A 27,882-nucleotide genomic window follows, 5' to 3' on the forward strand; every position below is an offset into this window, starting at 1 on the left:
GATGTAGTTCTGAGACCAGTATTTCGAGGAGGAAGAGAGGCACAAGGGGAAGGGCTGGTTAGATTTGGCTGCCTTGGTTCTACAACATGAAGTTTGATGACTCCCAGCAACAGTAAGCTTTATTAAAACAGAAGGGAAACAAACAAACAAAGCCTACCCTCCACCCTCCCCGAAGAGCCTGCAGATCATAGAAAAGCTACAAATGACTGTACAAGAGCCAGCATTTTCAACACGGTTGACTTAGGCCCGCATGATTCCTAATACATATTTTGGCATTTAAGCGGATTTCTGAAAGTATAAACACGTTTTCCACTCAGACATTTGATTCCTTTTTGTATTACTACTGTGAAAGGAGGTTTTAGTTAAAAGGATCATTCTCATATTCTTAAAATGTTTATTGTACTGAAGTGGCTATTTGTCCATTTAAAAATGAAACATATTCATTTATTACACTGTTTAATTCACATGATTAGAGCAGCTGATTGAAGAAGTCCACAGTAGTACTAATTTAAACAAGGTATAAATCTTACCTTCTTCTTCTCCATCCTGTTCTAGTGCTGCACTTTCTTCTTCAAAACTTCCAATACCTGATTCTATTTGAGGAACTTGGTTGTGTTGCTGACTTATTTTGTTGCGAATACTGCTGATTTCTTTCTTTAACAGCTTTGCTCTTTTGCTCCTTGACCCACTGGATTTCATTGCACAGGTAAGATCAAGTTTTTCTAGCAACTCCCTCAGCTGTTCTTCCAAGGACATATGCACTCTGTTCGCAGGATTCAGTAACCTATCCACTGAAGTCAAAATACGTATAATTGAAAATGTGTTAGTGTTTCCTACATATAATTCTAACAGGAAAAAAAGTCATGTGCTGGAATTGAAAACTTATCAAGAAGCTACTTAGATTAGTCTTAGTAGCTTTCCATTACCAGTAAAGAAATGCTGGCATGAATTTCAACTGTATAATGTTACTACAATTCTTCTTAATCTGAATTTTGCTCAAGAAATCTAAGCAGCTTAGCAAGGTCAGAAGGAATACAATTAACCTTTCCCACCCTATCAGGTAATTTCCTTCTTGTCAAAGCACAGGGAATTAGTTATAAAAGTAGAGTGTTAATTATTTTCCTTAACTGTCAACAACTCAGAGAACCGATATGCATGTCTAAAGGAAGTTGTTTATTTCCCAGTATTACAAGTGTGCTTGATTTTTTTAATTCAATGGGTTATTTAAAAATGTACTGAAGTTTACACATGATGGTAGTCATTTTCCATGACTTATGACCAGATACAACATGTGAAAGAAGGTGCTCAACTTAAAACCCTTTTTCATGTATCTTCTTAAATGAGGCTTTAACCTTGTCTTCCAGATTCTGATTTTGACAATGCTTTCTAATGGCAGATCCAGTAAAAGAGAATCAACTGAAACGTTCAAATACTGTCTTTAGCGGAGAAAACAAATTCTAGTCAGTAGACTGAACAGCTACAATTTTAAACGTTTGTATGGAATTTACACACACCAAAAATGCAACTTCCAAAAACAATCCAAAAAATATCTTACCATCTTCCCAAGAGAAAGGCTGTGGTGACTCAAGTTTAGGCCGTTCAGGTAAGTGCATTCCAGTTTCATTATTATAACCGATTCCTTCAGCATCTCGTCTAGCTTGCCTGAGAACTACACCTCCTTGATCTCTTAACCGCACTGCAGCTCTATAGAATATTGTATCTTTTGCATTGTATTTCATACAGTTATCTATGATAAGATTGAAGTCTTCTTCAAACTCACTGAGGTTTTTATAGCCTTGAGCATCTAACCGTTTTCGCATGGTAGAGAAATCCATAGGATGTTTTATGTGATCCAAATAGTCTGGAACCTTTGAATAAATATTTAAAACAACAACAACAAAAAAAAAGGGTAGAACTATGGTAAAATTTTCTTATTACAGATAAGGTAATACCTGCTACTAACTGATCCGCGTGTTTTAACATATTAACACCTCCTATCAAGAACTTCAAAACGTAGCTGAGAGTTACACATCTTGATATTGTAAACATTTACACACCAGCAGAAGAGTACACATTACAAGACCCTGTATCCTAGGTCTACTAACAGATGCTGAAACTACTTATGACATGTATGTAACATACAGTTCTAAAAATATGTGTATGTATAAATACATTTGGATATGCACATGTACAATATATGCATATTGCATACACATGTATATGTAAAAACAGACTTTACATATACATCTATACACATGCATACGTGTATATGTACGTATGCATACATACACACACACATATATATAGCCTATTTTCCTGGTAAATGAAAAGGAATTTTACCTCCAAATAAGAACACAGTATCCATATTTCAATTTTTAAGACACCCTTCAAATTTTCTTTATCAATTAATCTTATAACAGAAGATTAGTATTTTGCCATCTTATTTGGCACATTTTTTGCCAAAAAATATTTTGGTATATGAACAAGCAGATTTTCATAGCAGTAAGACATAACTGAAGTTATCAGAATACAGGTTAGAAAGTAACACTACTCTGTTGCAACACTGCATTCTGTGATGCCATGAATTGCTTCTACTTATGTTTAGGTATGACTTGGTGACACATAAGGAAAACCCCTGGAAAAAATAAGCTTAAAACATACCTCTTTAAGGTTCACTGGCTGAGCAAATATACGTGCAGAATCCTTTTCCTGCAGCTGATCCAGAACTGATCGCAGAAGTACAGTAAATGGAGTAAGCTGAAGTTCCATAGCAACTTGCTCAATCTTGACCTAAAGAAGTGGTAATTATGTAATGAATTATTTTTCATTAAGATACTGTTTTAATGTAAGTTGTCTTGCAGCAATAGTACTTTAGATATGAAAAATGTTATAAAAACACTGCTTCAATGTCAGCTGAAATACCAGAGTGAGTTTTCAAAAATAATGCTTCTAGATCTTAATGCTACTTTCAGTATCATCAGTTGGCATGGGTCTGACATATGTTTTCAGCTGATAACTTTTAAAAAAAATAAATAAATAAATCACTCATCCCTTTGCTGTAGACTCAATTTCAACTCTAGCTTCTCATCCTCTCAGAACCCAAATTTTTTATCTATAATAACTGAATTTTGCTCCATTTTTAATAGTAATTTTTTCTTTGAGAAGTTGTTACATAAGAGATTCATATTTTGCCACCAAAAATAATAAGAATTTAAATGCAACTTATTTAAAATTAATCTTCATTTGTAATGCCATTTTCAAGACGCAAAAAGACAATCTGATGAACATTTACAGGCTACATAAACCCCAAACAAAGGTAATTTTAAAGACGACGTCCTATATAGATTCCAAACATCATTTAAACAACCAGAATCTACATCTTCAAATACTTGGTCGCTCTTCAAAATTGTCATTATTTTTTCACAATATTAAAACTCCTCTACAGTTTATTTTCAGGACATTTCAAGAGTTATCAACACTGAAACAGTTTTGTTAAGGCAAAAATAAATTCTTTATGACACATCAATGGTGTGGGTGCATACACATAAACAAACAAAGCACATTTTCAACTAAGAACAATTAAAGACTCCTAAGGGCAAACTTGTTGCTTCCACAGTTTCATATAAAATGTTCTCTTTCTGCAGTACAGCTTCCTCCCATCTCGTATCCTAGCTATCTTAACCCTACAATGCTGTACGATTTAGATGCAGCTTTTTGTTTTTTTTTTTATTTTATGACAAACAAATAAAAGTGTTGCTCAATAAAGGTACTTATTGGAAAAATGTGATAATCAAATTGTATATGTTTCTTCAGAAACCAATTAACTTTGCAAGTGTAACAGAATGGCTTGTTAAGTAACTTTACATATTTTAAACAGCTTATGGGAGAGTGCATGCACGAACAGCATATACTTTGTACTGCAAAAATTGTGTGAGAATACTTAAATTATCTTTCCTTCAGAAGAGTTTCACCAAATTAAAAGGTGAAATTAAAAGAAACATTTACCTGCTCTCTTTTTAACTTTTCACGCTTACGTATAAGTTCAATCAACAAACGTGCCCTTTCAAGATCATGGCGCAGCCTTTGCCAGTACTTCAATTTTTCTTTTAAGGCTTGCATTTCTTCATCATCTTCTCTCTAAGAAAAGAATCAATAGATTTTCAGGAAGTGAAAACACTAATCTCTTTCTATAAGCTAGTTTTCTGCAATTATATAAATGTATTCACTGGAAAGAAGAAACTTTTTTTTTTAAAAAACATACTCATAACCTTCATACTATAATTCTTCATTTTTTCAACTATCTAGCTGAAAGCAAAAATTGTAAAACTGAAAAGAAGGCCTATAATTAAGGTTATTTACATCAGAAAAAGCAATACAGCAAATAGAAACCCAGCAAAAAAATGGTATTTTCACAGCAAAATCCAAACCAGGAAAACTAGCCCTGAAGTGGTCAGTCACTTGATAACCCTTGTAGATCCCTTTCAGCTACTATTGTATTCTATTCTACTCTAATGATCACCAGCTTCTTCAGAAACATCACACAAGCCTGGTAGAAATGAATTCTTACTGTGCTCAACACAGTCCACCTCCCCCACCCCCAGTAGAATCAGGAAACGCTTGTAAGAGCATCAAGATCATTCTGACTTCTGAGGACAGGAAATGAAAAGCAGATTGTCAAATAAAATACTAACTTCAAATGGTACTGCAAATAGGCAATAGAGTAATACAACCTGGACGACAATGCACTTTTAGGAAGAAGCGTTTAAATACCTGTAGTACTTAGTTGGATCTGTACGCACAGAATACAGCCTTTCCTCTTTGTTTTTACCATTTTCCATAAGAAAAAGAAAGATATTGGAATACTACCTACAGATTCAAAAGAGATTCATAATTCACCCGAAACTATGGTAAAGAGTAGAAGTCCTGCTACTAGTACCAAGTGCACAAAAGAAACATGCTTTGGAGGATTATTACATTTTAAGAGAATACTTTAATAAAGAATCTCAGGAAAAGATCCACAGCTTTGTATGCTGGCCTGGAACTAGCATAACGCAATATACATCTGGTAAGGTTTTTTTTTTTTTTTTGTTTTTTTTTTTACTGAAACAAATAAGCAAATCATAAATAAATTCCAGAAATTATAAAAAACTAAGAGAGGATTACGGAAAACAGGCTAAGCAGGTGAACAGTAACCACACATTACAAACTGTGACACTCATAGCAAAAACATCCCTAATAGAAGGTAATTATAAGTCCTTTAAATAAAGCTTGTGCAATTTTTCAGCCAAAAGGTACTAAAATCGCAAAAAATTGGCTGTTTAAAAATATCTAATAGATCTGTGAGTACTGAGTAATCTACAGAATATTTTAGTGCTTTATATGCCTTGGAAAAGTAAAGATTAATACCTATGGCAACTATGAAGTTAGTTTTATTCAAATAAAACTTCTTCACTAAAGTTGAAAATCCTTTACTGTCAATTAGCTCTGTATCCTGGTAAAGCAATCTGGTAACAGCAATTTGTTCCCCTTTTCAAAATAACACAAAAAAGACTGAAAAACTGTAACTAGAACTTTCTACTTCCCCTTCCTAAGGTCTATTACCACTGACAGTTACTTTGGTTTTTATTTCTTTAAAGTAGCTATGTCTTGAGTTAGACACCTAATAACTGTTGAAGGTCAGAATATTTCTGAGTAAACTTTGATAGGAGTACAAATATTAGTACACACTTTTTAATTCCTTAAAATTTCCAGAGACTCACTGAAATAGAAAATCTGCACTGACACTAATTGCTGTTCCTGTACACCCCTTCACCTCCAAGTCCAGATCCTACCTGTGGAAAAACAACCTTTTAACTGACATATTTATACTTTTTTTTTCATGGTTTTACTGTTTTTAAGAGTCAAAATTTAGCTCTGGCTCTTGCCAAAAGTTTAAGTCTTATCCTTTTGCTTGCACTCATTCAATAGTTTGTTCTTTTGCCCAATGTAATTGCATACTTCATCAGACTGGGGAACTGATTCTGCTGAAAGCTAAGACACCAAAACCATACTAGTTTTAAGGTGGGTCAGGAAACCTAAATACAGCAAGAGGAAAAGTTACTTTGTTGGAACAGGTCTGGTGTAGTTCATCAGGCTAAATCTGAAGGTGCAGTTGCACTTAAAAATATGTATTTTTAAGATCTTTTTTTAAACTGAATCACTTGTTTCACCTGCTACAGATATATCTATCAGATAAACATAATATTTCATTACCTAAGATAACCGGGTAGGTTTAAATGTGCAGATGTGACCCAAAGCATCAACAGCACCTCGTCTGCTTTTTTGTTGGGCATACATACACTACGGTCCCTCCTTGAAAGTCACCTGGGCCTGGGGATTAATGGCATACTTCCAGTTTTGCATCACTTCTGTGCAAAGTGATGTTGGCAGTTATACTAGCTGGTACTAACTCCTTTTATACTTTATTACATAACATATACCTTAATTAAATTAAAAGATCCAGGCAAGTTGAAAAGCACTGTTGATGCACTGGCTTCCTGTATCTATCTAGTGAAAACTTGGATAAAATGAGTCCCTTTTAAAATTTTAATTTCTCAAAACCTTGCTGACAAGCACATTTTCTATTAACTTCCTGATAAAGAGTTCTTCCTCCAAACCTTTCTTTCCATAACAAAACCAGAAAAAACTTCTTGCTGACAACACAAGACAAATTTAGAACAAAACTGACGTTTTACAATGAACTTAGCTCTTACCAAACACCAAGAGATGCATTATCCAGGAAAGCTAAAACTGGTTTTTATTAACATTGAGGGATAACACTTCTAAGTCTACACACAGAACATACACCAATTGAGAACTCATCTTCAGCTCTACCTCTGACCATAAAGCACACTGTACCAGTGGCTGTATACCAGTAGGCACACTGTCACTGTACCAGCAAATCACTCCTTATGCTGGATGTGAATATACGGGAACAGCCTCACTCCTTACAGGGACTGTAATTTAGCAAGAGCCAAACAGGAATAGAATTACTGTGGTAACATTGGATCTTGATCAATACAATTAGCTTTATAAGGATTACCTGCTGTTATTCATATGTCAGCCAAAACCATTTTGTGACTGCAATTAGTGTTCTTACTGAAATCTTCACTGCAGGTATAACCTTAACCAGCAGCACTTTCTCCTTTTTTATTTTTGCTCCGAATAGCAGTTTTCAAACAACCTCACTAAAGTGTAGTAGCTGTTGCTGCAATAATTTCATGCCTTATTCTCATTCAAAAATTCTCTAAGTGCTGAAAAACCTGGAATAATGGGGCTGTAAGTTTATTATTTCCAATATCTTTCCTGATTATGTAGGTGGAGAAAGAAGTGACAGTACGAACCATTCTTTCAGAGGGTTCCTTGTTCCTTCAGCTGGTGAAGTGCTACATTAAGATCTGCTTTGTTTAGAACCATTTGTTGATATATCATCACCTTCAAAAGCATAACCTAACTGAGCTCTAACACAGTCATTAAGAAGTAATTTTTAAACCATGGAACACTTCTTCTGCCAAACCTGCTCTAGTAAACAAACATTGCGTAGGGATCACAAACACCTTCCACTTGACATCTTGAAACCGGTTTCAGGGTTTTAATTCAGGATCCTGATCTTCGCATTTCTTTTCGATTTAAACAATTAAAAACAACCAAACCAAAACAAAAAAACCCAACCATCTCTTTTGAATCTGTACTACACTGGCGCTTATGTTCCTGTGACTGACTGAAAACCAGAGTTCTTGACATTTTGACCTCAAACCTAAAATAGGGTAAAAACAACTTTCTCATCCAGATCGAAATTAACAAAGTCACACTCACTTGCCCCACCTGACTGGCACAAGTAATCTGCATCTGAAATTTCTGAGGAGTTTAATAAACAGCCATAGTTGATTTTAATATGTTTTTTAATACAGCTATGGCTGTTAATTAAAGGCTTCATTATGGTTTGGCCTACACTTGAGTAATGAAGATGACTAACGCATCTAATTCTTTGTAGTTATGACTACTGTAAAAGGTATTATAAGTACCTTTAGATGATGTTACAGAGAAGACAGTGTCACACACGCGACACTTGCTACTCACTGAACAGCATTACCTACATATTTTTCACCAAACAGGACAATTTAATACTCAGCTTTGCTTGAAAGTTGCATTTTCTTTTCAAAAGATGAAGTCCAATTCAATTGTTATTTTTAAAAATAAAGTTGAGCAAGTGCTCCAGTTTTTACTAAAGCAATAGTTTCCAATTACTTAGAAAATATTTTCATTATTTACTTAATTTAAAATAGCATAATTCTGTAATTAGAAAAGAAATGAAAGGAATAGTGTTTATACAGGAGTGTAAACATGCAAAGGCATTTTAAACAGCTCCAATCCAAGGTCTATGTTTGTATTATCTAATGTTTGATCATAATCCTTTTGTTGTGGTAGTTATTACTTAAATCTTTACAAATGTTGCAGTTCTGATGCAACAGAACATGCCATCTCAATAGCAGAAGTACTTCCCAACTACTAACTAGTAAATGCAATTTTTTCAGACAACAGTGTAAGCCTGTACTTTCACACGAGTCCTGGACTTCTGTGCTTATTTTTATTTATTTTAAGGACTCAAGTTCACTTAATATATTGTTGCTGTTGCTTTGATGTCCACTATCTGAATAATTAATTTGAGCTATTATTAGCTAACTGTCAGACATTACTTTGTTGAATAAAAGCTTCTATTACAGAATTAAAGGATTAATCAAAAGAATAAATAGTATTAAAAAAAGGGAACAGTATAGAAACACACAAAAGATAACTTTGAATGTAAATTGGCCACTTGTTTAATTCCACCTAAAAGGAATTAGGGCATCTTTTCTATGAGGAAAGGCTGAGGAAGCTGGGACTTTTCAGCCTGGAGAAAAAAATGCTGGGGGGACCTTATCAATATATATATGTATCTGAAGGGATGGTGTAAAAAGAGTGGAGCCAAGCTCTTTTCAGTGGTGCCAGGACAAGTGGCAATGAGCACACACTGGCACACAGGAGGCTCCACCCGAACATCAGGATGGAGTGCTGTGTGGGTGATGGGGCACTGGCACAGGCTGCCCAGGGAGGCTGTGGGGTCTCCCTCCTTGGAAATCTTTAGAAGCCACACAGATGTGGTCCTAGGCAGCGTGCTCTGTGTGGCCCTGCTTGAGCAGGGGGTGGCCTCCAGAGGTCCCTTCCAAACTCGGATATTCTCTTAATTGGTGATTAGTAGTTTTATGTAGAAAAAATAAAAATAAGAAAATAAATGCACACAAAAATGCACATCAGAAAGTTAGGAAGGAACGTTGAATGTTATTTTTGTGACTATACCAATTCATGATTGATCAACAAACAGCAGTGTAATACAAATGAAATTAATAGTTAAGCTACAAAAGGGGAAAAATCTCACTAATTCAAATAAATGATAGTCATATACAAAATGTTTTAAAGTCATAAATCACATTCTGAAGATCTAGGGGTTACTTTACAGTAACAATTCCAATGGAAATCAAACATCTGGAGAATGGAGAAAACTCAGCCAACTATATTATCAGTTCATTTTAAAAGGTAACTGGAATGCAGAAAGAATTTTCACATCATGTTTCACAGCGCTTCAAGGACTATTACATGGATCCAGGTACGGAATTCAGAAAAAAAGGTTTTAGTTATTTTCAAAGTTACTCAGTGTCTTGAAACCAGACAAAACCTCTAATGTTGCTAAAGTCGTTCATATTACAAAAATGAGAAGCAGAATAGTACTGCTTTATGACTGTGATACAAATCTGGATTGACTGTTTTGCTCTGCTTTTTACAAATTTCAACTGGTAAATGCATACAACTTAAAAAAAATAAAGTTGTTTAAAGATAGGTTGAATTTAACTAGAACAAAATATAAGCACGAATTTATGCTTGCCTGTAACTCCACTGAGTTTTGTCAGAAGTGAAACTAAAAGTTGCATCATCAGGCCTTTGAACTTCATCCGTATCTTGTTCTTTGTTTTGTTATTACCAAACAAGAACACAGAACTCATACTCTAACCTTTTATTCTGTAAAAGTTCCTGTTTTTTTTTTTTTTTTTTTTTTTTGTTGTTTTGTTTTGTTTTTAGTTATGTGTGTCAAAGAAGAAATCTGTTTTGCATCTGTTAATGGATGGACTAACTCATAGCACATTGATGAATGATTTCTAAACAACCACAAACCTAATCAATAAACAATGGTATTAGGATGGTTTTTGTGAAACACTTAAGCAAATAAATGATAATTCTGCACAATTATTATTTTTTTTTGGTCTCACAAGTAAAAGGAGTTAAATAAGTAATGTGACTTGAATTTGAAACTGGACATTAAAAGTAAGGTAAAGCTTTTACTCAGTGCTGAATTAAGAGAAAGTTTTTACTTGGTGCTATGTTTCCTGATTAATTTTTTACTCTTTAAAATAAGACTTTCCGATTTCTTTTTCTAAGTAAAAAATCATGTCACCTACCTGTTGTGTGTTTCTTTGTGACTGTAAACTGGACTGCAGCCTTCTCAACAGAGGAACACCATTCCTAGACAGCCTTTTAAGCAACCAGTAACTGTGCACTCGTTCAACAAACTGCTTCTTCCGCTGAATGGCCACCTGATTCATAATCTTATTTAATCTAAAATATGGAAAAACTGATATTGTATTTTTTCCAGCAAAAGATAAAACATATTTGTCTATGGAAATTAAACATCAGGCATATATATGTATATATGAATGTATACTGTACCAACAGCTATGATCACATTATTAGTTTCTTTCAATTACATCACTTTCAGCACAGTTATCTCTCAATAATATATTACAATCAAATACGTCTGCTTTACACTGTATTTCTAACAGATATGTTAAGGTACTTTAACTAATACTAACTGATCCTAAAGGACGTCAATTTTTTCATGATCATTAATTTTCTCAAGAACAATTCCAGATTAAGGCTGAGAATAAAACTTAATGTACATTTTAGAGTAAATTTCCTACTGAAAACAAGACAGAAAGCTTTAAAACCCTACTGAAGTTTTCATATCACTTGTTGCATGCTTAATATCATCTTCACACAGAATTAGTAATTTGTTTCAAAGACAATACATCTTCAAACTTTTAACATAAAAGCACGTGAATACTCTCTATACTTGTCAATAAAACTTGTATTATTGATCTACTAATATGAATCTTTTGGCAAATAAAGGGAAGAAAAAGAAACGTTAAACAACTGAACGCTTATGATTTTTACACTATGCATATGATGAAAACATCCACACAGAAAAGTTGCAACAGGGGATGATAAAAAGTTAAGCAAAATATCGTGATTAAATAAACATCATTTTCTCCAAACTCTGTTTAACACATAAATATTCTTCATATAGCACTTTCCTAGAATCTAACAAACACAACAACCTCAAATGCTATTTTTTTAAATGACAAAGTTCCCTGTTAAAACAACCCAAGTCTCGCAAAACATGACATTAACAGCTCAAAATTTACATTCAAATAAAAGTTCCTTTGAAACAGATCTTCAATGCTGTGCCTACAGCATCTTGAAATCACAGTGCAAAAGTACAAAACCTTTTAGTTGTAGAAGTTTTTGTCTTTGCTTGATATTGCAGGAATTTGTGGCCGATGGCAGCCCTTGCAAAATTAGCACCAGGTGTTTTAATATACCAACCACCTGCACTGTTAGGAGGGTTGTTCATTCAGTTGGGCAAGTCAGAGAGAGAAATGATTTCCCAGAGCTGGATGTAAGACAGAGTTACAGAAAGGATAATATGAATGAACAAAAATCTGTTTGTTCTCCAGGCAATATACTACTACCTGTAGGAAAACTCTACAATGCATAGTAGTAGATCTATCAAAGATTGTCCAATTAAATTTAATAACAAAATAGGCAAAAATAAAGTCAAGATAGGCATCTGATTTATAGAACACTACCACGAAGCATTTAAATAAAAATTCTGAACATTTACATATTGGTATCTTGTAGCTTTTTCCCTTTTAGTATTAGGAATAAAGCAGTTTCTCAGCTAAATGACAGACAAGAAGTAGTCAAATACATAAAGTGTAAAGTTATGAGTAATCCTTTAGTAAAATGATTTTTAAGAATGCTTTGGAAGCTTGAACAGTATTCTTCAAACAAACATGCATGTGAGTCTACCCTGAGCTCGCCAAACGCCATCTATCACCGGTTGATTTTTCTTGGCTACGTAGAAGGTAAGGTGCAATAGGTCTACTCAAGGTTACACTACATGGAGCTACAGAGCTTTCAATCATCACAAAGTACAGGCAGAGCAAACACCGGTCTTCAAAACAGAGTCTTCAAAACTTTGTCCTTCAGCATTCTTGATGAATTCTGGCTTAACTTGAAGGAAAGTTAGAAAATCTTTCACTGACTTACTCTTAAAAGTCTTTCACAGGCAAAACAGGCATTGGTATGACTATATTAAACTTCATATACAAGTTAATTATATAACATCACAGTTAATTATATAATTTAATCAAAAAAAATAAGATTACTGTCATCTCTGTCTTGAAAATAGCAAACCCTACCGAAGTGAGTCAAAAAAGCAATCAAATGTATACCTATTTGGAGAGATCTGAGAATCATAACTCCACATGAAGAAAGTTGCACTGGCTTCATGCCCATCAGATGTGGCAAGACTAAGCAAACATCTTTAATTACAGCTTTAAGTACATCTGCCCATTCACATAACGAAGCATTCTATTCTTAGATAATTATGATAGCAATGTGCTAGAAAAAACTTTAGGAGAGATGTTTGCAGAAGATATTTTCCAGCTTTCAAAATAAAAACAAGCAGAAGTTCACAGTGCAGAAACGACCTAACAAGTTGTAGGAACCTACTGTTCTCTCCCTACCCTCCAAATAAAACTGAACCCTGGCTCTACATATTTCATTTAGACACCAGGCATCGGTAGTAGCAATACAATGTGAATCACCTTTTCGTTTCTCAGGATGCAGAGGTCAGAGGCTCTTCACGTTGCACACATCTACAGAGCAGATGATCTCTATGACTCAAGACATTACATCTGCCATCAGCCCCTGAAAAACCTATAGTACAGTTTGTTGATCAACTTTGTTTAGTCAGATACTCCCAAGAAGACTTTTACTATCTGAAACACTTCACATTTTGACAGATGATACAATCATGTGGGAGAAATAAGACGGCATACATCTACTGCCATAAAACCCTAGAAGCAGCTCAGACCAGGTACTGATTTTGAAGCTCTTGTCCTCAACAGAGCTACCATCGTGGGAAAGTCTCACTCGGACTCAAAGATAAATTCAGCTGCGGTGAACTTGAACACACACATGAAATTAAGCACACGTACGCATCAGTCTTGAACACGTTGCTTTCTGCTACCTGAGCTAGAACTAACTTCTGAAACTTTGAAAGTAAGTTTTTCAAACAAACTTTGAAATCCTTCAATGTCCTTAGGGAGCTTGCTGCATGCTTCACCTCTCCCTCTTCCTCCCTCCAGTAAAGAGATGTAATTTTAAAGAAATTATTGAAGAGTTAAAAAAATTATTTAAGTCAGATAAGAGAGCTGTTTGAAGAGTTCATAGTTTTGCAATCCAGGATCTGACTTGCATAAGACAGGACTAACTGCTGTACTACGCTGTCAACTCCCCCAGGAAGAGGCAGAACTTACAGAAGAATTTAAATCACCTCCCAGAATGACACAAAATACATCAGTGACAAAAATTACTGCTAAAGTACCCATCCACCCTAGAATTTTTGCCAACTATAAGAACATCATGAAAGAATAATGTTCTGTAGTGTTTTTATTTTTTAACAGCAAGTGTCTACTGTAAATCTAGTATTGTGCTAAGAGAAAATAAACCAGATTTAAAACGCACAGTAAACACAGGTGTATCAATTTAACCCGTAGTGCTTTATCTTCAGAAATAATAGGCAAGCCTCATTACAATGAACTACTTTATCTCCCTCTTTTTTAATATATATATATACACATCTGCTGAGACTGCCAAAGAAGCTAAGACTACTGTTCCAGACAGCCCACAAAGAAGGGAACGTAGGATCACACACTTGAAAGGCACTACCAGCATTATTGCTTCCTCTATAAGTGACTTCAGACACGTCAGAAAATGAAAAGTCACAACTACAGTGGCTACAGAAAGCAAGCAAGAGAGATGAGAACTGTCCTTGCTGCCCACATTCCTTAGGGAAAAAGAATTTGTTAAGACAAAATTCCCAAGAAGTCTTCTGAAATGGATGACATTGCATTAAACAATTTCCTTCTAAATACTTAAACAATCAACACAACTAAGTTAAACAAGTTTTCAAGCTGTAATTCAGCGTAGCAAGAATCGATGTTCTCAAGCCTAAAGAACAGCTCAGCATGGCTCACAGCACACCGTTTTCACCCCTCAACTTCTCAGTTGATTAAAACGAAGAATACTGAAAAAAACACAGTTCATCTATAAATAAGATTTATGTATTTCTCTAAATGGTTTCTCTTTAACATTATAAATTAAGATTAACAGTCAGAAAAAACATTTTAGATTTTTCAAAATTTCTTAAAACATTGTTGTGCTCCCACGACATTTGGTACTTCTCAATATGTAACTGGTCCTGTAACAGAAGCCTTAGGTTTCGAGTTCACAAACCTAACGATACCGATGCCTGCGCCAGCATCCCAGCCCAGCCGTTTTCTCAAGCACCACCACCTGACCACTGCAGCCTTTTGATGTTTTGGCACCACCAGGCATACTCCCTGTTGATTTTTTTTTTCCTTGGGGGAATACATTCCAAGACTACACGGATATAAGAATGTTTTTCACAACTATGATATTTGTGTCACAGGCAACTGAGAAAGCCAACACTACTTCCCTCCCCCAGCCCCACTTGTCTCCTACTGTAAAACACTGACATGCACTACAAACATGATATGGAGATATCTTACAATCCCATGCTTATCTTAAAAGAGACAGTTTGCTTTTCAACTGAAGCTTTCAAACACCATCTGCAGTTCCAAGCATGAAACCATACTCTAGTTGAGAATTATGGCATTAAAAATACAAGGCATTTACAAAAGCAACAGAAGTACGAGGAGAGGAAACTGTTTTGTTTTGAAAGGGTAAGACAGACTCAAATAATTTAATTTAAAATTAAAGTTAATATACAACAGCTTTGGTAAGGAAGTTTTGTTTATCAGCTGCTCTATTCTACCCCTGACCTCACATAGAGAGGCTTGCTATCTACCCTGCCAACAGCAGTACTTTTAATGGTCAAAGCCATCCGAACTAGGTTGTGAGCAGTAACACTCAGTCCTGTATTTCTTCATTTTTTAGCTAAGTGTGTAAGATGTTTTCCCTTAACATAAAAGTTCTGCTGTTGTGATATTCGCAATCTCAGAGCTTCCTCCTTCCTACCGGTGGCTGCCTCCCTCTCCCATTTTCAGTGTAGCCGTCTCTGTGGCAACTACAGCAACTGGTTACAAGGAGTGAAAACACTACCTTTGGTGACTGTGTGCCAGTTCAACATTGGAAACCCAGCAATAGATAACCTGACGTTTTCTATTAATCATCACTGATTGCTCTGCGGACAATGCTTGCTTTATAACCCCACTGATATTGTTTTAAGAATTCTAATACCTGAAAATTTATACAGTCTCTCTCCATCCTCAAGTTTTCAAAAATACAAACCAGAAAGACAAATTCCATCCTAAGGCTAATTATGGTTTGTTTTTCTCCCTCCCTCCTGCCCCCGGATCACTCTAAGTAATTCTGGCAGAAGGAACTTCAGACAAGAATCAGCAAGATTCAATAAGAGCAAATACCCACTAAACCCAAACAACTTTTAAACATGAACTAAAACTAGTATTTTAACTTCTAAGCCTGTAGTATTGATTTGTGATTTTGTATCTTCTTTTATCCATAACAGCTGGATTAAAGCTTCATGTGAAAGACCAGCAAAGACTAAGTTACACTCCATAAAATTATATTTAGTATCACTAAAATACCCAAAGTCTCTTGAATTGTGGTAATATCCATAAACAATTGAATGAGGTTCCACTTCACTGTGCAAATAAAATACCCCTATTTTCAAATACAAAGGCTGCAGATATGTTTTTAAAAAGCTGTCAGAACAAAACACAAAATATCTAAATTGAATTAATCATTACTAAGGAAACCGAGCATCCAGGGCTTTCAAGCCTTGCTCAGCAAAGTTCCAGAGAACCTATCGAGACTCCCAGGAAGCAGGAAAAAAAAAAAAAAAAAAGGACAGAAATATTAACTACAAATGATTACAGTAATTCCACTGACACTGATTGGAAAAGAATTAACGGAAAAACAGAACAAAAAAACAAACTGGGGAAGTTCCTGCTTTGGGAATTGGAATGAGTTCTGGCACCCGGCCAAGCACTCCTCCTAGCTCTGTATATAAAGCTTCAGCTTTCAGGGAAGTATATGTTTCGTGTATGTTTTAACATTCCAGCTACTAAATTTGCCTCTCTCTTCTAGATTGAGTCTGATAATATTTTTTTTCACCGATGTATTTCCCAAAGCCTCAAAGTGTCTTCAGGTTCCTATTTGTTACTTAAAATTTTATTGGTATTTAATTTGATTTTTACCAAACACACATAGGAAACACTTGTTCGTGCTTCATAGGATCATGAAACTAAGCAAGCACCTTAGAAGTTTTCTTAGATAGGAAAGTAGAATGTTGCACTGAAGGGCTAAGAAAATGCCACATTAATTCCAGTCACTTCTCTATTAGTTATAACAGGTTACTTTGTTCCTATCCTCCCAATGAACTCTGTGACCTTCCAAACCTTTGGATAAGGTAGAGGGAAAAAAACAAACAAACAAACAACAACAAAAAACGTAGCAACAACAAAACCCAGTCACACTGGAAAACTTCCTTAGCCTTCTCAGAAAAAATCACAAGCATAGATTTCCTTCTGCCTCTTTCTATACATCTTAGGGTCATGACTTTTCTTTGAAAGCATTTGAAATATTTGTTTTTGTTGTAGTAATCATAACCATACCACCTATGATTTTGAAATACAATCTCAAAAGCTAAACTCATATCAGCAAGGTATTAACCAACTAATAAAATATTAACCCAAAAGCCTTTTGTCTATAATGGAAATTTCAACTTATTTTACAAATTTTTGTGCATTTTGTAACTTGGACTATTGAATAAAAAACCTGAATAGTTCTTCAGACAATTCATTCTGAAAATCTTACTTTTGTATAGAATTAAAAGATGCATCACCCTCTAATCACCACAAAAACAAAACAAAACTAAACACAACACATAATGGAAGTTCACACAATTGGTGAAACTCAGAAGTACCAAGGGAAAAAAAAAAATATTTCAAGTAGCTGTGGTGTTTATTACTGTTAAATTCAGGTCATGAATTTTGACCTCCCTAACTTTAAATCAAACCCTCTGAGAACGCACAGAGCACTAATGATGCACCATACCAAAATATCTAACATATTTTAATCCCAATTCTAAGCTTCTTTGCCCTGTACACATGAAATAAACAAAATACACAGACACAAAAAAAGAAGAAAACTGTATCTACAGTATTTTCCTGTATTCCTTTTGTAAAAAGGGAGTGTTTAAATATGAGGCATCATTTCCACCCTAAGGATGAGGGGGGAATCACTTCCCAGAAATCAGTCAATATTTGGTCTTTACTGCCAGATACAAGTTTGCCCCCCCCCCCCCCCCTTTTAAATGAAATTCCACTTTTTTTTTTTTTAATTAAATACATTTACTAATCCTTATCTAAAAAGGCAACCGGAGTCAAGATGAACTGGCTTGAAAATAAAGCTCAACGGTTACTGTTTTAATATTATTTTGTTTGTTTGCTTTAAATAATGCTGAGGCAAAGCTGGTGACCACTCTAGAACCTCTCTTCCTGATTTAGGCAATTATTTTTTTTTTTTAATTTAAGCAAGAAGGGTACGATGACTTCAACAGATGACTTCTACGCATATCAGAGAAGGTTTTGAAGTTGATCCAACTGACAAGAAACATCGGTGACTGACTGCTGGTGGTATCCCCTTCCACTTCACACCTAGGCGGTTCCACCACCTCATTATTAGGTGTAACCCATAAGGCCTATCTCCATCATGCTCTCCTATAATTAAAATAAGGATTCCCACATCATTGTGTGAAAGTATATATACACACGTGTATTCAAGCTAATAAGTATATGGCTAATAAGCAATGGTCTGGACTTATATGGCTTCATTGCAACACTGGTCCTAGTAGCGTTATCCAATGTTTTTTTCTGATGTTGAACTTTAAGAAATATTTATTATTATTTTCCCACACTGACAACCTTTCAGAAGGTATTAGAGACAACCAACGCACTAAAACATCAAAATAAATCCCGTAAAGAAACCCTCAAGCCACATGTACGATGAAGACGCATCATCCACGAAAGCAGACTGACAGTGTTTCAAAGGCCTTCGTATGTGTTTCTTTCTTTATATCATCCTTCACTTGCTGTTCATTTATTTTTCTGGTCCATGTTCCACTTTAGTGCAATGAAGATTCCTGTGTCTAGATATCGTAACTACAGTTAACTATTTGTTAAGAAAGTAGGGTAATTTCTACTGGATAAGTTACAAAACAAACAAACACACACCAGTTCTGCCTTGAGACACACAGCTACAGAAAGCCGGTTTTACCACCGGGAACAATATGCTTTCTAATCACAGCAAAGGTTAACATAGAAACTTCTGGTAATACAAAACATGTAAGTGTTAATTTCTAAAGACAGCTGAAAATATCTTTGTCTCAACAATTTTTCTTCTCAGTTATCTGCTTGCTGCTTACCTACTTTCATAAATATCTTTTATTCTTTTTCAATAGTATGATGTAACACAGCTGACAGATGAAAAGCAAACACAATGCCTTGTTCCTATCTATTATTAAAGTGGTGGTTCTTTCGCTTATTTTTTGTTCCCTGTACAAGTATTGCATTTCAAATGCTTTCTTAATTACAGACACTACATATATACCACGTAGAAACAGAAACTAAAAATGAAAGCAAATAGTTATATACTTTAAAATGTCTGCTTCCACTTAACAGAGCAATAGCTGCATGAATGGTGTTTTTAATGGAACAGATTACACGGTGTCTCAGTGTGTATTTCCAAAATACTGAGGATTAAGTATTTTATTTACTTTTTCCCCAAGTATATGTCCACAAAATCCTAGTTATACAAGATTTTTAGACAACACAAATACTACTATTAGCTTTGCTTTTCATATAGCAATCACACCCTAGATGCCTCTTTCAGCACACAAAATCAAGAGACTACACCAAAACATGTTATTACAAAAATGTTATTTGTACTACAGAATCAAGCACTCAAGAGAAACCAGATTAGTTGTAATGTTCTCTCTGAAAACTTTCTTTGTGCATCCATCCCATCCACTAAATAAAGTAGCTGTTATGAAGGTAAATGATAGGTAGCAACAGGGTAAAAAATTCAAAAGAAAAGTACAGAGCTAGTACAAGTTAACTCATACAGACAAGAAACAAGGTTTAGATTGTCAAGTCAACAATAAAAGCCAGAATTTCCTAACTCAGAAATTTTGGACCTGCAATCTAAAGAAAATATTTTTTGTATTTAATTCAGGAAAAAAAAAAAATGACATTTACTCATTTACTTAACTAGGCAAAATTCAACCATCACACATCAGTGAACTATGCACCTGCACCTTGGCACTGCAAAAACAATTTGCCACTGTTTCCAGACAAATTAGCTGGTGACAGCAGGAGGTCGGCATTCTGACTTTTATTGCCAAAGCGCCCAGGTACTGCCTGTCCCTGCCATACCGAGCTTTGGCTGGAGGCAACGTCCTTCTCCCCTCCCTCCTCCACACAGCGTAGCTGGCTCTGACACTTCCCAGAAGCTAAGACTAGATTAAGCTCATTTCTGTGTCTTGGAAAAAAAAAATGCCGATGAATTCAAGAGAAGCAACAATCTTCAACACTTTACATTTCAAGAAAACACGAGTGCAATTTCCTACCGAAGAGAGAACACACTTCTGTAGACAGAAAGGGCTGATGCAAGTCATATATATACATATGAGATTCCCCAGTAGTCTCATATACTATTCCAAGTGCTAAGCAACTTACTTAGGAGCCTGCACTGACAGCACCGAAAACTGAAGACACCTCAAGGCTCTAATGTGACATCCTGCACCTTTGAAAGTGGATACTTAGCTACGGACTTCCTAAAAAACGGAGGTAAGTAAGAGAGGATAGATAGCTGCCCAGAAATAAAAAGGAGGGAGGGGAAACAAGCATTCATCTCCTATTACTACCATTTAAAATTTTCTGACCCTACACTCAGTAGTTCACAGATGACAGTCTGCGGGGCCATATAACAGACAGATTACAAATGACTAAGGAATGACTCTACTTGTGTAATGTTAAGTAGATACAGAAATTTATGAGGTACAAAAAGTTGTGAAAAATTATGAAGTACATTGTTTTACACCAGAACTTTTAACATACCTTGAGTATTAAGACAGGCTTCTTATAGTACAGAATTATTGTAATAGGTGTCAGTGTAATGTCCAGTCTTCCACATACACTCACCAACATACATCCCTTCTACCTGTAACTAAACATATATGGCAAGAATGGTTTCCCTGAGCAGGTGTGCTCAATGGCTACATCCACCAAATATTTTCCTGCTCACTATATTCTTCATATTTGTGTACTACTGCAGCTATCATATTTAAAAAAAAAAAAAAAAAAAAACAGCCAAAGAAACATTATAGTGTAGATATTAATGATGAAGAAATTACACCAAACCAAACACCACCACAAGTGCCACACGTGTGCACTTCTGATACAGAATACAATATCAGGAAATTGTATTTTGTCAACTAATACAAGTATCCATGCTTGCATCCAGTAACATGAAGCTGAGCATACATGGAATAAAGCTGACTCTCCGCAGTCTTGGAAAGAAGTTTAGAAATCAATACCCTTTCAAGTCCCTTCCTCACATGTAACAACACTTAAAAAGAATGAATACAATTGTGATGATAGTATCCCTTTAGTGTTGGGGTCTGACTTTCACACAAGTTACCTATGGCAAGCATTACCAGTGCTACAACTAAGAACATGCATTCTAGTTCTCAACTCTCACATAGTCCATTGTCTTTTGTAGTGTGTCCAAAGAAGGGAAGAAAAAAATAAAATAATCAATCAGGTACGTCTTAAGTCAGTCAAAGGCAAATTCTTTTATATGAGCTCCCCTTCCCATGGACAAAAGCACCATTTCAAATAACAAGATTTGTTGCTAACTGTCAACTTAAGCCTTTCTTCAGTGCATCACCAAACAAAATCAAGCAAATCACCAAAGTGAACAGTGTAACCATCTGATGTTTGCAAACACCACACAGGAGCTAAAGGCTGTTTGTCAAAGTCAATACATAGGTAGCTACATACATTAGCAAATCTTATTGCAGGAAAGGACTGCAATCTCAAAACATTACTTATTTAGATTAATTTAACTGGTTTTAAATGTTCACTACCCGAGACTTTGGGTCCAGCTTTCAAAGAGCACGGTTTAGTTATATTATTTATATTATCCTAAGAATCTTGTACACGATTAAGCTGCACATGGGAATTGGTGCCTCTTTTGAGAAACTTTCTAAAGTGCTATTATTAACTTCAGTAAGAATTTAATTCAAGGGTTAAACAAACACACTGATGTTGTAAAAGCTGGTATCAAAACAAATACTCAATAAAGACAAACTTGGTTTTAGTCCCAAGTGAGTTATTTATCAAATGTTCAGCAAAACCACAGTTGTATCTTTCTAATCCAGAGCTTTACTTCATTGCCCAAATCCCCAAAACATATATTTCCACTGCTGAAATGCATTATAAGCGAAAGAAATCTGAAATGAGATGATACAGCTCTTTTAAACTATGCTGTAGCTAATCTAATTGGTTCCAAAACCTTTAACCCATGAAACAAAGATATACAACATTTCCATTTTGCTCCATTCTGTTACTACATATAAAAACACCACTCAAAACACCCCCACTTTCTCATGCAGGCAACACTTCTGTAGCCTCACCAGATCTAGAGCCATCTGCAAGCCCCCTGCTCATCACTGTTAAAATACAAAAATATGGCATGTTAAATGTAAAGGGCAACTTCAGCTCTGGTGTTTATATTTGCAGTAGTAACAAAAGCTTCTGCGAGAACTGCAACAGGTACACTAGTAGAAGAATCGGCTTAAACAGAACTTCTTACAAAGACTAAATTTGTAAGTGAAGACATGGTTAGGATTAAAACTTTTGCACGTTCATTAATGTTTGTTCAAACAGAAAGATTATACTACAGTTACAGAACAGGTTTGATAACAGAATTGTATGAGAGGGCACATTCGTTTTTGGTTACATGACTAAGAATGCAACTAAGTTACAATCAACTTTTCTAAAAAAAAAAAAGTATATAGGTTACCAAATTCCTCCAATTCTTCATAAATGCTACTGAATTTGCAAAAGGAAAATGCAGGTATAGGAGAAAACTCCTGAAAATTTACTCTGCTCTGCAAGGAAAGTATTTCTTGGAGGGCTTGTTGTACCCGCATAGATCTTAAGGTACAAGTTTATGCTTAAGTTATGTTAGATGAAACTAGATTCAAATCCTATATATGCCAATTTAATTTTTATTTTGGAAGTCTTAAAGTTAGGAAAAGAAGTTCAGATTCCCAAATTATAAATACAGTCAACCTTGAGCTTGGCTTTTTGAAACGAATGTCAACTACATAGGCTGTTGTGAATTCAGTGGATAATTTTCAAAAGTACAGCAGACAACTGCGCACACAATATCATTTGGTCTGACAAAAAAAGAAAAGGTTTCTGAATTCAAGAAGTCAGACCACTTACTAATTTATCTAAAGAAGTTACAGCATTTTTTATGCTATTTCACTGAAGTGTAATGTACATCATTTACATTAATCCCCTGAATATGGCCTTTAAGGAAGACATAGAAGAAACACAAAGACTTTAAGTCAGTATCTAAAAGCATTGGCTTAAGATTAAACAGATAAATACGTAAAGGTTTCTCTCACTTGGATGGTTTGCTTACCTCTGGGGGGGGATATAAGGAGCAGATACTGTTGGCATAACTGTACAGGGCTCAACCACTGTTTTCTTGGCCTTTTTTGTCTTTTTTCTGACTTTTGATGTAGACCTAGCAGTTCTGACTGATCCCTCCTTTCTACAAACACCGTTTTTGATTTCAGCTTCTCCATAAATATTTAGAGGTCTCCGTATGCAACCTGGTGGAGTATGTACATCACAATAGGCAGTCTTTTTTACAGAGAACGTTGTCCCACTGCCAGTTAGTTCTTTCACAGGTTCCATTTTCATATATAGACCGGCTTTTTGAGCACACGTCACATGGAATGCAGTATAGCAGTTTGCTTTGTGGCACTGGATGCAGGCACCAACACCTTTCTGTTTACAGAGGTAGCATGTTAACTTCCATCTGGCTGGGGGAATGTTCCTGACACCATCAATTGGCTCGATAAAAACTGTATTGGCAAATCCAACTTCTGGAATCCACAAAGCACACACAACATGTCCCCAGCGATCATCATCAGTCTTTTTAAAGGCACCTCCCTTGTTTGGGCACAGCACACAGTCTACAGGCCGAGAACGGGACTGCAGACAGTGTCTGCAGAGCCACTGACCCTCAGGTATATATGGCACCCCATAGCATTCCTGATGTACTGCTAAATTACACATATCACAAAACAGGATTACATTGCTGTTCTGACATTCACCATCCATGCATATACAACACACCGCATCTTCATCAATTAAAGACTGATGATCACCCTGTTTTTGGTTCTCACAATAAGACTCCTTTTCAAACCTATCCATAAGGAATTCAAACATGTTTTGTGAAACAACTGACACTCCATCACTTTTCCGCTTTTCATTTATTATTTCTAACCATGCATAATCTTCCTCATCCATGTCATACTCAACTTCATTATCAAGTTCTTCTGCTGACTTCTCAATGAATTTATAATAAACTGGAGGTCTCCGAGGAGCTGAAGGGGGACTGTATTCAACAATCCGTACTTTTGGTTCTGGAAGAGGAGTTGTTGTAGCAGGTATACCGTGTGAGCTCGGAAGAACTTCATTTTTCTTTTTCACTTTGTTATTTTTATGCCGTTTGCTTCTTAGACAAACTGGTGGTCTTTCACTATTTTCCTTATTGCTGTTGCATTCACTCATTTCCTGGGCTGTAAGATCATCTTCTAATATAATCTCTAAAGGATCAAAGATACTGATCCTGTGCAGGCGACCTTCAATTTCTATTTCAACCATTCTTTGAGCTTGAGCGTACGTCAAGGTTTCTCGTGTAGGGGAGTGCTTAATACTGCATGGGGAAGAAGAATGCCTTGCTGCCGATACTCGATGGCATCTTCCTTTTCTCCTCATTTGGTAATGTTTACCTAAAACGAGAGCAACAGTTAAAATTATGAACTCTGAAAAATGACTTGAAAATGTTAGTTTTATTACAGTAAGAGAAATAACTTAAGCCTTATGGCTCCCAAACCACCTATCCAATTAAAAAAAAAGAACAGCAACAACAGAAAAACACTTCTCGCCCTTAGTCTATAAGACCGCTCAGTCTTGAACAAAATAACTTAATGATAAAATGATCTCCTAAATGCTAGCTTCTCTAAGTAAACACAGCTATATAAAATCCATAACAAAAATGCTACAGATGAGCTAACGGGAACAACTCTGCATGAGGAAAAAAAGAATCAGAAATGCCACAGAAAAATAATATAGCTGTTACACTGTAAGAAAATCTTTAACACAGTAATTACAATTGCTGAGTAATTGGAATTGCAATTAAAAATGCAGTTTCAATTTTTTTTTTCCTGAGCTTCAGATTTTTTCTCTAGATCTCCCCTCTAAAAGTACTAACATAATTCTGAAAGTAAGTTTTTCCCACAACTGTATCCAATAGTTTGAAATACGTTAACAGCTCAGTTAGTACACCTATACTTACAGCTAGAAAAACATGCATACCTCCAAATTTGACAAGCATGCGGTTTGACAGCTTTTTTTTTTTTTTTAATTCTTCATAAATCTATTATTCTTTACCTTACTACACTTACCCACAGAAATGGTTCTACAAGCATTGTATCTGAGAATCACATCATTGCCATGGCCACAAAGTTCTCAGCATCAATGCACATTTTACTGTTTTACAGAACCCCCATACTAGCAGGTTGAATCCGAGTCAGTGCCAAAACTTTTGAATACAGAGAGATGCACGAAATGACAAGGACACAATTAAACTCGCAGTGACCAATATGGTGAAGTATGGGCTGCAGTTATGAAATATTCCACTTGTAATTTGACTTATGCTGAAGGCATGCTCTGTGCATCTGTGCTTGCACACATCCCTTACACCCTTGTCCCTCAACCCATTCTTCAAGAGTTCTCTTCAGCAACTGGAGTAGGTAAGTATCTCCCTGTCTTTAAATTCACACCCAAGCTCTTTATAAAATGAAAATGACATAATTTCCAAGTTTATCAGCTACTGGAACAAGATTAGCACCCATTACACACAACATGCCAAAAAAAAAGACTTTTTTTCCCCTAGCATGAAGCACCGTGACTAGGACAGGAATGCATTTTGACTACAGAAATTCTAGTTGAGAGCTTCCATGCTTACACTCTATATGACATTTATTTCCCCCCCTACAAAGGCTGAACACTACTATAGAACCAACTGATAACCTCAAGCTTAAAAGTTCTTCTACTCCCTTCTCTAATAATTCATTAATAAAGAGAACTTCAACCTCAAGTACAGAAAAAAACAACTCTTGATCTTTAATCACCTGCTTAAAGTGTTATTAGGGCCTCCTATTTTAATTCTGATCAGACAGAAATACTGCGACAATAACAAATTCATGTCAGTGTCACCTATTAGTTAAAATAACTCAGCTAGCATCAGCATGTATTGCCAAAAGTGCAGACAATTAGAGATCAGAGCACAGTTATTGTCACAGTTAGTGTCACGCTACAACAGCACTGTAGCTATTTTATCAAGAAAATAGCAAAGACTGGAACAATTAATATGCAAAACATCCCATGGAGCCTGCCTTTTGCTTTTGTTCAGTCTGTGACACCAGTTTCAAGAAATCCACCTTTGAAGTCCCGAAGGAACTCATTTTAAGGGAAGACTAGGCAATTTAGGCAACAAGTGTTAAAAGCAGCTCTTGAGAGGGTCTTATCTATCTGCTATCACAAACTGACCTTGGTTTCCCAAAGAGAAATTAAAAAGATGAATCTAAGCTACCCTTATTATTCATGTGAAGATTAAGCATATTACTCACAGATCTGACTTTTACACAGATATTCCTTAATTCTTATTACTTGTTTTTATAGCACAAGCTCAAAACCAGACAACAGTCAGTGTTTAATCATCACACACCTCTGATCTGCTCTATATAAACAACGGAAGAATAAAAAAGGATCCACCTCTTCAAACAAGTTTGGAGAAATATTTAATAATCTAGTTCTGTTAAATAACATAGGATTAAATTAGACCTACTTCCTAACTCCAGAAGAAGTTTATACCGCTAATGCTGTTACAGAAGGTCCAGTAACTAGAAATAAACATACGGATAATTTAACTGCATTTAGAAGTTAGTTCCCACAGTTTCACAACAGATTTTGTAATTCAGAGGCCAAAGATAACACAACGACCCTGATTTGTTTATTAACGTGAACAAATATGAGAGATTTTTTTAGCTAGTACACATTGATGTGTCAGTGTACAGCAACCTACTATGGATCAGTATGGTTTCATTTTATGGTATTTTTTGATACTTGTCTTGAATTTAGTCACCAATAAAAACAAACAAACAATAACAAAACCCAGATCATTTCGTTATGTTTACCTCATACAATTGCATTTTAATTTTGTCTAGATGTAAAGGTCTGTGTTTTCTTTTTAAATCTCTCTTCTTACAACTATGAACAGATACACAACCGATGCCCATGAGGATAGTGATTGTTTTAAACAAATTACTGGGGGAGACATGAGAGGTAGCCTTCAGAAATCAAAAATTTTGCTACTTGCCCACATTTAATTATCTAACCTAACCCTGTATTACAGTATTATAATAATATTTTCCAATCTCTCTACACCCATCTACCTGAAATTCTTAAGCATGGCTGCAAGCTGGCAACAAGAGGAAGAAACTATTTTAAAGCACGTGTATTCTCACTCAGGACTACTGTCGTAAATGTCAAACTGTATGAATCAATGCTAAACAGTGCCTGAGCTAATATCTAAGCATCTTCCTTGTAACACTCAACTCTACATAAAGCTCGATCATGAAGCAAATTACCATTTGCTGGGAGAATGGATACCCTACAAATATAACGCAGTGAACACAGAACTGGAATGGGTACTAATCTGGCTTAATTTTGTAAAACTTAAGTGTGAATAACCTAAACACTCCAGGAGCCAAAGCAGTGGTGGCTTTGTTTTGTTGCCCTCACATGTCTTCTATTTGCAAGTGTCCCATAAATATTCCAGAGGAAGACTGGGTTTCTACATAGCAAATTCATGACCGGCTTTTGGTTTGCTTTTCCTAGATAATTATCAGACACCTCTCTTCTCTCACCCTCTAGAGTATCCTGCAGGCCCATAGGAATGAAGACTACGTACATAACTCTGAAAAGCAATAAACTGTGCCACCAGTTTCCAGTTGATATCAACAGCGAC

General features: G+C 35.5%; 1 protein-coding gene across 6 annotated transcripts in view; it reads right to left on the minus strand.

The window, feature by feature from the left end:
• The window catches only part of BRD1 (bromodomain containing 1), a 59,449-nt gene that overhangs the window by 30,297 nt on the left and 1,270 nt on the right, over nt 1-27,882 (minus strand). For all 6 annotated transcript variants that reach the window (XM_066990215.1, XM_066990207.1, XM_066990199.1 and 3 more), the window contains exons 2-7: nt 23,200-24,580; nt 10,530-10,686; nt 4,006-4,137; nt 2,662-2,790; nt 1,556-1,868; nt 531-791 (exon numbers count right to left, since the gene is read on the minus strand). In XM_066990215.1, the coding sequence (XP_066846316.1) occupies nt 531-791; nt 1,556-1,868; nt 2,662-2,790; nt 4,006-4,137; nt 10,530-10,686; nt 23,200-24,566 (2,359 nt within the window). In that variant the 5' untranslated portion in view covers nt 24,567-24,580. The remainder of the gene's footprint in view (nt 1-530; nt 792-1,555; nt 1,869-2,661; nt 2,791-4,005; nt 4,138-10,529; nt 10,687-23,199; nt 24,581-27,882) is intronic.

Source organism: Anser cygnoides, chromosome 1, assembly GCF_040182565.1.
Source record: "Anser cygnoides isolate HZ-2024a breed goose chromosome 1, Taihu_goose_T2T_genome, whole genome shotgun sequence".
In the NCBI taxonomy this organism is placed as follows: Eukaryota; Metazoa; Chordata; class Aves; order Anseriformes; family Anatidae; genus Anser; species Anser cygnoides.